A 10,218-nucleotide genomic window follows, 5' to 3' on the forward strand; every position below is an offset into this window, starting at 1 on the left:
CCTCCATGTGGTTGGAAATCAGGAACCGTGTTCAGCCTCATTCTGCTCCAGAAATTGGGGTGTGCATTTCTTGCAGGCGGGTTATTCATGCTGTTAGGGCTGCATTTGAGGGTCTCAAATCCAGGCTGGCTTCCAGAATGCTTGGTTGAAGTGGACCATGAAAGGTTGAGTTGTGGAACCATGCAAAAAAAGACACACTGACTGGGGGGAGTGAAGGGTCGTTGTAGAGCGAGAAACGGGGCTCAGAATAGGAGGGCAGGACCCAGGGCTTTAGGTGGAAGGTGGAGGCAGTGGCAAAGCTTGAACCAGAAAGAGTGGCACCCAGGTCTGGGAGACAGCACTGGGAGGGTGTGGCTCTCTCCCCAGCCATCCCGTCCCCACCTTTCTCCAGTCTTCTGGGAGCCCCCAAACCCGAGGACACCCCTAGCTCGCGCCCTTCCAGCTCCAGAGGCCGGAGGAGCGGCGGAGAGCGGAGGCCTGGTCCCCAAGGCCTTGCGGGACGTGGCGGCCCGGCCGGAAACCCCTTGCCTGGCCGGGCGCCCCGCCCCGGGATGGGAAGGGAGTCGGGCCGGGCCGGGAGGCGGGATCTGGGGCAGCGGCGCTTCCTGGCTCCCCCCGGCCACGTCACCCACCCACCGGGCTCTCCGCAGCCTGCGCCCGAACTTTCCCGGAGCTGGCGGGGTGCGCACCATGAACGTGTTCCGCATCTTGGGGGACCTGAGCCACCTCCTGGCCATGATCCTGCTACTGGGCAAGATCTGGAGGTCCAAGAGCTGTGCGGGTGAGCGACAACCCCGGGTTGCTTTGCACCCCCATCCCGGCCCGGTGCTGGGGTGGAGACTAAAACGGGGGATAGGGTGGGCTTGAAACTCTGCACCTCCAAACTTCTCAAGAAAGCACGGTTGAGACGCCAAGGAAAGAAGCGGGGGCTTGAGAGATTAGGGAGGTGACCTCGAGTCCCTGGGGACTCACCCCCTAGTTGAGGGGTGCACCACCCACCCCTAATGCTAGTTGGAATGAGGAGGGAGTCAGCAGAAGCGGCACCCCTCTCTCCTGCCAGGCCCCCTGCGTTGGGCCAGCCCCCATCCCTTTATCTGTGTCAGGCCCTGCACGAAGGAATTGCCAAAGCCCACCCCCCAACTTTTGGGAACTTCTCTTGTCCCCCCCCCCCAATCTCATGGCTCACCTCATCTCCTGGCAAACAGGCCCCCACCGCTGAGCGTGTTCTGCCTCTATGCTCAGACCCAGCCCAGGGTGAGACTGGTGAAAGTAGGTCCCCACTTTGCTCTGCTGGCTTTGGGGACCTTTCAGCTCTGGCAGCCTGGCTCTGTGGCCCCTTTGTCCTCAGGGGGCCTAGAGAAGCTCAGGGCTGCAGGGTACTGACCTCTGAGCCCTGATGATATCCTAGGGAGCAGTTCTGAGCTGGGTTCTGGAGTAGCACGGTGGCTCCTAGGGTGGGAACTGTGGGTAGCTGTGGGGGACAAACCTGTTGTCACAGAGAACAGGACCTGCAGCCTGATTTTGGGGTGACCTGGAGGCCAATTCTTCCGGGTGGGCTACTGTAGTCGGGGTGTGACAGGGGCTGGGAATGGCGCAGGCCCAGGATGGTTCAGGGTCCCCAGGAATCAGGCCTGAGTGGGGAGTCAATTGGGGTCCCGGGACCCCCAAGACTGACTGCAGCATTGGGTCCCACCAGCGAGCAAGTGGGCCTGAGACACAGGAATATTGAGCAGACTGGCACCCCAGATGTGCCTGAGTGGAGGGGTGTGGTGGGGTGCAGCAGTCACCCCAGGATCTAGGCTGGAACCCGGAGGAAGAGGAAGTGATAGATGGGGCCAGACTGTTCTGGAATGTTCAGATGTGGGACGAAGTGAGACGAAGCTGGGGTGGGCAGACCAGCGTCTCACCCCACACAGGGAACCTCAAAATGATTTCCAATGACAAGGTTTTAGAAAGAAAGAGGCAAGAGTGGTCAGGGGGTCAAGGAAGAGAGACCCCAGTTCTGTCTACTCAGTGTGGTGTCGACGATGTACCCTACGTTGTGTAGAGGGGTACATCCATGTGTAGGTATATGTCAAGTCTGTGTGTGTGGCCTTGTGTGTGTGTTGGTTTTTTTGTTTTGTTTTGGGGCCACACATGGTGATGCTCAGGGGTTACTCCTGGCTATACGCTCAAAAATCGCTCCTAGTTTGGGGGACCAGATGGGACACCGGGTGAGAGAACCCAGGTTTGTCCAGGGTCAGGCACGTGCAAAGCAAGCACCCTACTGCTACGCTCCAGCTCCCCTGTGTGTTATTTGTGTGTCCTCATGTGTATGTTATATGTCCATGTATCTCTGGATACCGTGCTTCCCCATGATGTCATTTGTGTGTGTCTTGTGTCTGTGTACCCCTGTATATGTTGGGTTGTGTCACCCCATGTGTCTGGTGTATATATCTGTGCTATTTGTGTGTGTGGTGTGTATGGAGGGATGTGCCCGGGAGACCCTGAGACGACCCTGGTGCTGGGCTCCTGTTTCTTGCTGCTTTAGAGCTCATGTATTGCAAAGAGTAGACAAGGCAGATCTTTGATTGCTTTATTATTTTGGCTTTGGGCCACGCCCAGCGATGCTCAGGGTTTACTCCTTGGCTCTGCACTCAGGGATCACTCCATGTGGGATTGGGGGTCCCTATGGGACACTGGGGAACAAACCCAGGCAAAGGCCCTTCCAATACTATGCTACCACTCCAGCCACAGCAACATTTGTGTGTGTGTGTGTGTGTGTGTGTGTGTGTGTGTGTGTGTGTGTGTGTGTGTGTGCCAGGCCACACCTGGCAGCGCTCAGAGGTTACTTCTGGCTCTGCACTCAGAAATCGCTCCTGGCAGGCTCAGGGACTATATGGAATGCTGGAATCAAACCCAGGATCATCCTGGGTCGGCCGTGTGCAAGGTAAACACCCTAGTGCTATGCTATTGCTCTGGCCCCACATAGCAAAATTTGATCCCACCCATCCCCGCTGGCACCTTCCTCTGCCCTCAACTTCCTCCCCCCCACACACCCCCACTCCCCATGAATCAACACCTTGATAGGTCAATGAGCTATTCCCCAACAATGGAGCTTTGGGGGTGTGTCAGTGGAGCTCTGGGGCAGAGCGAAGAGAAGTTCAGTGCCCCTTCACCCAGTCCATCATTCCACCTGGCCCTACCCAGGCCCGGGAGTTGGGTGGTCTGTGGGAAGTGGGGGGCCCTCACTGTTGGGGCCACTCACTTGTCTGTCACCTTGCAGCACAGCTCAGTGTTTCTGAGAGGCCGAAATTGAGCCAGGGTATCCTCACAAACCCCTTCCTGACCCCCCAGGCATCTCGGGGAAGAGCCAGGCCCTGTTCGCCCTCGTCTTCACCACCAGGTACCTGGACCTGTTCACCAACTTCATCTCCATCTACAACAGCGTCATGAAGGTGAGGGATGTGGGTGCCCCCCCCCACGCTGCCTGTGAGCCCCTGTGGCAGGAGCCAGGCTGGCGGGGCCTAGGTGGACCCACTTCCATAGCAGCAAAAGAAATGGGGCAACGACAGGGGGCCTGAAAGCAATTAAGGGGGTACTAGAGGAACAGACCTGGCAGCTTAGGTAAAAGCTAGAGCTATGAGGCTGGAGCCATAGCACAGCAGGGAGGGCATTTGCCTTGCATGTGGCTGACCCAGGTTCTATCTCCGACATCCCATATGGTGCTCAAACACTGCCAGGAATGATCCCTGAAATAAGCAATCCTTCCCTCAGGAGTAAGCCCTGAGCATTGTTGGGTGTGGCCTAAAAACTAAACTAAAATTTAAATTAATAAAGCTGGAGATAGTAACAGAGAATAGGGTGCTTGCCTTGCATGCAGCTGACCCAGCTTGATCCCTTACACCCCAGATGGTCCTCCCAGGTACTGTCAGGGATGACTCCTGAGCACACAGTTTAAAATAATAACCCCTGGGCCCGGAGAGATAGCACAGCGGTGTTTGCCTTGCAAGCAGCCGATCCAGGACCAAAGGTGGTTGGTTCGAATCCCGGTGTCCCATAGGGTTCCCCATGCCTGCCAGGAGCGATTTCTGAGCAGACAGCCAGGAGTAACCCCTGAGCACCGCCGGGTGTGACCCAAAAACCAAAAAAAATAAAGAGAAAAAATAATAACCCCTGGGGGCCGGAGAGATAGCACAGCGGTAAGGCGTTTGCCTTTGCCTTGCATGCAGAAGGACAGTGGTTCGAATCCTGTCATCCCATAGGATCCCCCGAGCCTGCCAGGGGTGATTTCTGAGTGTAGAGCCAGGAATAGCCCCTGAGCAATGCCGGGTGTGGCCCAAAAACCAAACCAAACCAAAACAAAAAAATAACCCCTTAGAAAAAAAAGAAAAGAAAACAGGGGCCGAGCGACAGCACAGCAGTAAGGCGTTTGCCTTGCCCACGGCCAACACAGCACAGACCCTGGTCCGAATTTTGGCATCCCATATGGTACACCAAGTCTGCCAGGAGTGACTCCTGAGCGCTGCTGGGTGTGACCCAAAAATTAAAAATAAAATAAAATAAAATAATAATCCCTGAAAAGTACAGGATGTACAAGCCTCAAATCCCTTCCACTCAAAAAATAGGGGGCTATGGGCCCGGAGAGATAGCACAGCGGCGTTTGCCTTGCAAACAGCCGATCCAGGACCAAAGGTGGTTGGTTCAAATCCCGGTGTCCCATATGGTACCCCGTGCCTGCCAGGAGCTATTTCTGAGCAGACAGCCAGGAGTAACCCCTGAGCACTGCCGGGTGTGACCCAAAAACCAAAAAAAAAAAAAAAAAAAAGGGGGCTGGAGTGATAGCACAGCGGGTAGGGCATTCGTCTTGCATACTGTCAACCCGGGTTCAATCCCCAAAATCCCATATGGTCCCCCAAGCCTGCCAGGAGTAAATTCTGAGTGCAGAGCCAAGAATAACCACTGAGTGCTGCTGGATGTGGTCCCAAACCAGAAAAAAAGTTAAGACACTCTAACCTTTGTCTCCTAGAAGATTATTGAAGTAACATTGGTTTACATTTACAGGTTTTAGGGGTAAGCTATTTTATTTGGCCACACCTGATAGGTCTCAGGGGCTACTCCTGGCTCCTGCTGGCAGGCCTGGAGAATCTGGCAGTACTCAGGGAGCCATCTGGGGTGCTGGGATGGACACACATACAGACACAACACACCACACACAGGGATACAAGGAGAGGGTGCTCAGGCAAATTTGAGAGATCTAGTTTAGACTGTCATGGTGCCCCATCACCTCCAGCAAGGCCGAGCCAGGAAGAAGCCTGGAGAGTCAGGGCCATTTATCTTGCACAAGGCTGACTCAGGTTCGATCCTTGGCATCCCATGTGGTCCCCTGAGCTCCTCCAGGAGTGATCCCTTAGCACAGAGGCAGCAGTGACCAACTTCTGAGCACCGTCAGGTAGGCCCAACTTGGCCTCCACCTGAAGAGAAAGGTAGAGGGCCAGGATAGCACAGCAGGGAGAATGTTCGCCTTGCATGCGACCAACCCAGATTTGATCCTCGGCATCCCGTATGGTCCCCTGAGATAAGAGAGAGAAAGAGAGAGAGAGAGAGAGAGAGAGAGAGAGAGAGAGAGAGAGAGAGAGAGAGAGAGAGAGAGAGAGAGAGAGAGAAAGAGAGAGAGAGAGAGAGAGAGAGAGACAGACAGACAGACAGATAGAGAAAAAGACAGAGAGAGAGAGAGAGAGAGAGAGAGAGAGAGAGAGAGAAACCCCAGATGCTACTAAGTCCAGCAGCCCTGAGCTCGGAGTCTGGCCCGAGGCTGTCCAACGAGGCAGGACTGGGCACTGCCTTTGGCATCTTGCTGGAGTGAGCCCATCCCAACCAGCAGCACATGGGGAGGCTCCCAAAGGGGGCACTGCAGTGCTAAGAGCAGCACAAACTCATTTCACTTCTCCCAGGGGAGTTAGTCCCAACTCAGTGTGGAGGCTGGGAAATGACCCTCTGGCTCACTTCTTCCTTTTTTGGGGTGGGGGGTGTGCAGGTTGCCCCTTTGGGCAGCACTTGGCTCCTGAACTCAGGCCTCGCAGTGCTGGGGATCATCAGGACTACACCATGGATTTTTGGCGGTGAGGGTGGTGGTCCTGGGGTTAGAAGCCCGGTTGTACCTCATGTACAAGCCCGTCCTCTTGAGCCACCTCCTAGCACCCCTCCACCCCCTCTTCTTCAGGTGGTTTTTCTCCTCTGTGCCTATATCACGGTGTACTTCATCTATGGGACATTCCGGAAGACTTTCGACCGTGAGAACGACACATTCCGAGTGGAATTCCTTTTGGTCCCTGTCATCGGCCTTTCTTTCCTGGAGAACTACAGCTTCACTCCCCTGGAGGTAGGAAAAGGGGGTCTATGGAGGCTCAGCTCCCCAGGCAAACTCCCCGAGAACCCTCATTCTGGGCCCCCTGGCTCCCCATTATTCCTTGACTAACTGCCAACAGGGGTGGGTGGGTTTGAAAATGGCCCCCTGGGGGTGACCCTGGCCCTCTGCTTGGTAGGCCACCCCCACCCCACAGGCACATTGGACGGGCTGCTCCGGGCTGCTAAGACCTTCATAATACTGTGGGAGCAGTTCAGTGCCGGGCCTGGGGCTGGTTCCAAGAATTTACAGGGTAACAAGCATTTTCGACTTGGGAATTGGACTGTACATTTCCAGAGACCAAGACCTCAACGAAAGCTTTTTTTTTTTTTTTAATTCTCTAACAGTGAAAAATAATGCTCTATGAAGGTTCAGACTGTTGTGGGGAAAGAAAAAAAAAAAAAGAGCCGGAATGGTGGCACAAGCAGTAGGGCGTTTACCTTTCATGCGCTAACCTAGGACAGACTGCGGTTCAATCCCCGGGGTCCTATATGATCCCCCAAGCCAGGAGTGAATTTTTTTTGTGTGTGTGGTTTTTGGGCCACACATCTAGCAGCGCTCAGGGGGACCATATGGGATGCAGGGATTTGAATCACTGGTCCTGGGTCTGCCACTTGCAAGGCAAAATGCCCTACCACTGTGCTTATGTCTCTGGTCTCAAGCCAGGAGTGATTACTGAGTGTATAGCCAAGAGAAGCTACTGAGCGTCATCGCATGTGGCCGAGAGAGAGAGAGAGAGAGAGAGAGAGAGAGAGAGAGAGAGAGAGAGAGAGAGAGAGAGAGAGAGAGAGAGAGAGAGAGAGAAACTTATTACTAGTAAGTACTTTATATTTTATATTACTATATTACTTTTTTTTTGTTTGTTTGTTTTTTATTTTTGGGCCACACCCAGTGCTGCTCAGGGGTTACTCCTGGCTGTCCGCTCAGAAATAGCTCCTGGCAGGCATGGGGGACCATATGGGACACCGGGATTCGAACCAACCACCTTTGGTCCTGGATCGGCTGCTTGCAAGGCAAACGCCACTGTGCTATCTCTCCGGGCCCCTATATTACTATTAACCATGGTCCATCCTAGGCTAGTGTGGGCAAGACAAACACCTTACCTCTTGCACCACTGCTCCGGCCCTGAAAACAATTATTAATGGTGTTTTGTTTTGAGTTTGGGTCACACCCGGCTGTACTCAGGGGTTACTCCTGAATCGCTCCTGGCAGACTCGGGAGACCATACGGATGTCAGGTTTCGAACCACTGTCCTGCATGCAAGGCAAACGGCCTACCTCTATGCTCTCTCTCCAGCCCCTGGTTGTTTTGGTGCCACACCTGGCATCTCTCAGGCACTACTCTTGTCTCTGAGCTCAGAAATCGCTCCTGGCAGGCTCAGGGAATCATATGGGATGCCAGGGATCAAACCCAGGTCAGCCACATGCAAGGCAAATGCCGTCCCTGCTGTGCTATTGCTCCAACCCCAATTTTTTTTTTTGTTTTTTGTATTTTGTTTTTGGGCCACATCCGGTGATGCTCAGAGGTTACTCCTGGCTGTGTACTCAAAAATAACTCTTGACTCGAAGGGCCATATGAGATGCCAGAAATCAAACTGAGGTCCATCCTGAGTCAGCCGCACACAAGGCAAATGCCTTATTGCTGCGCCGCCGCTCCAGCCCCTCCAACCCCAAGTCTTATTTTTTTTTAATATATTTAGGGAGGGGCCGGTGAGGTGGCACTAGAGTTAAGGTGTCTGCCTTGCAATCGCTAGCCAAGGAAGGACCTCGGTTCGATCCCCCGGCGTCCCATATGGTCCCCCCAAGCCAGGGGCAATTTCTGAGCCCTTAGCCAGGAGTAATCCCTGAGCATCAAACGGGTGTAGCCAAAAAACCAAAATATATATATTTAGGGGCCAGAGTGGTGACAGAAGCCATAAGACATCTGCCTTGCACGTGCTAGTCTAGGGCAGACCGAGGTTCAATCTCCTGGCATTCCATATGGTTCCCAAGCCAGAAGCGATTTCTGACGCATAGCCAGGAATAACCCGAATCACTAGGTGTGGCCCCTCACAAACATGTTTGTAATTGGGTTTTAGTTATAAAAAAGAACACTCCCCTTCACCAATGCAACATTCCCACCTCCAATGCCCCCACCATCTTGAATTTTTTTTGTTTTTGGGCCACACCTGTTGACACTCAGGTTACTCCTGGCTCTGCGCTCAGAAATAGCTCCTGGTTTGGGGGTGTCGGGAGACCAAACTGCGTCTGTCCCAGGCTAGCGTGGGCAATGCAGATGCCTTACCTCTTGTGCCACCAGTCCGGCTCCCCAGTCCCAAGTCTTTGTTTTGTTTGGAGGCCACACTCAGTGACACTCAGAGATTTCTCCTGGCTTGGGGAACCATATGGGACCGGGGATTGAACCACAGTTCACCCTAGGTTAGCCATGTGTAAGGCAAATACCCTACCACTGTGCCAGGTCTCCGGCCCCCAAGTCTTTTTTTTTTTTTTCTTGGTTTTTGGGCTACACCCGGCGGTGCTCAGGGGTTACTCCTGACTGTCTGCTCAGAAATAGCTCCTGGCAGGCACAGGGGACCATATGGGACACCGGGATTCGAACCAACCACCTTAGGTCCTGGATCTGCTGCTTGCAAGGCAAACACCGCTGTGCTATCTCTCCGGGCCCCCAAGTCTATTTCTTAATAGCTTTATGAGAAGGGGATGAAGTGTTGGCAGTAGGGGAGGACATGAGCATAAATTTAGTCTTGATTCTTGGTCCTGACGGGCCTCACCTGGCCACTCCTCCCCTCAGATCCTCTGGACATTCTCCATCTACCTGGAGTCTGTGGCCATCCTGCCCCAGCTCTTCATGATCAGCAAGACGGGAGAGGCAGAGACCATCACCACTCACTACCTGTTCTTCCTTGGGCTGTACCGGGCCCTCTACCTGGCTAACTGGATCATGCGGTACCAGATGGAAAATTTCTACGATCAAATCGCAGTGGTCTCAGGAGTTGTACAAACCATTTTCTACTGTGACTTCTTCTACTTGTACGTCACCAAAGGTAGGTGGCTGCTTCTGCTTCCAGTTAGCACAGCTGTTTCAGAGTGGAGAAGAGATAGGAATTGCTTAAATTCTAACAGAGAACTGAAGATTCTCAGGAAATGGGGTCATCATCAAAAAGCAGAAAAGGGCTGGAGAGTGGGCAAGGTGCTTGCTAGCCAGGCAGCCAGCCAGCCCAGGTTTGATTCCAGCACGATGTGATTCTCTAAACACTACCAGCAGAGACCCTGGAACACAGCCACAAGCTGCAGAGCAAGCGCAGACTCAAGCCAGATATGTGAGGGACCGAAGCTGACTGCTAAATGGATGAACCAGTCTCAGTACCAGGGCAAGGCTAAGACTAGTCAATATATCAATCCTCTCACCTGGCCATTTTCGGGTCTTGGGGGAGGCGGGGATCCGATCCACAGCACCAAGGATGAAGCCTGGGCTGGGCCATGGGCAAGCGTTCACCTGTCTTCTTGGTTTTAACACCCAAATACCGGTGAGCAGACCTGAGAGCTTATCTCAAGTCTATGCAGAAACTGTCTTTGAACTCGGTATTTGCTCTAACCGCCCCCTCCGTCTTTTTCTAGTCCTTAAAGGAAAGAAGTTAAGTCTTCCAATGCCCATCTGAGGCTGATGTTTTGCCCAGAGACAGCAAACCATCTTGCTTCCCAGTGATTTATTCTTGACTGGCTAATAACGGAAATTGCTCAACGTGGATCTCAGTGAAGGTCAGTCGCTCTATCTAGAACCGCTCATCTACATGTCCTCTCCCTCAGTCTCAACTGAAACCTGTGGTGCTTAAC

At 53.5% G+C, this 10,218-nt stretch overlaps 1 protein-coding gene across 1 annotated transcript; it reads left to right on the forward strand.

Annotated features, from left to right (window-relative positions):
• The first annotated feature begins 673 nt into the window (after nucleotides 1-673).
• Nucleotides 674-10,139, forward strand: KDELR3 (KDEL endoplasmic reticulum protein retention receptor 3). The gene is made up of 5 exons (XM_049771705.1): nucleotides 674-781; nucleotides 3,337-3,437; nucleotides 6,203-6,361; nucleotides 9,176-9,428; nucleotides 10,003-10,139. The coding sequence occupies exons 1-5, from the start codon at nucleotides 691-693 to the stop codon at nucleotides 10,041-10,043; spliced, it is 645 nt and encodes a 214-aa protein (XP_049627662.1). The 5' UTR covers nucleotides 674-690; the 3' UTR covers nucleotides 10,044-10,139.
• The last annotated feature ends 79 nt before the right edge of the window (nucleotides 10,140-10,218 follow it).

Source organism: Suncus etruscus, chromosome 4, assembly GCF_024139225.1.
Source record: "Suncus etruscus isolate mSunEtr1 chromosome 4, mSunEtr1.pri.cur, whole genome shotgun sequence".
Taxonomy (NCBI): domain Eukaryota; kingdom Metazoa; phylum Chordata; class Mammalia; order Eulipotyphla; family Soricidae; genus Suncus; species Suncus etruscus.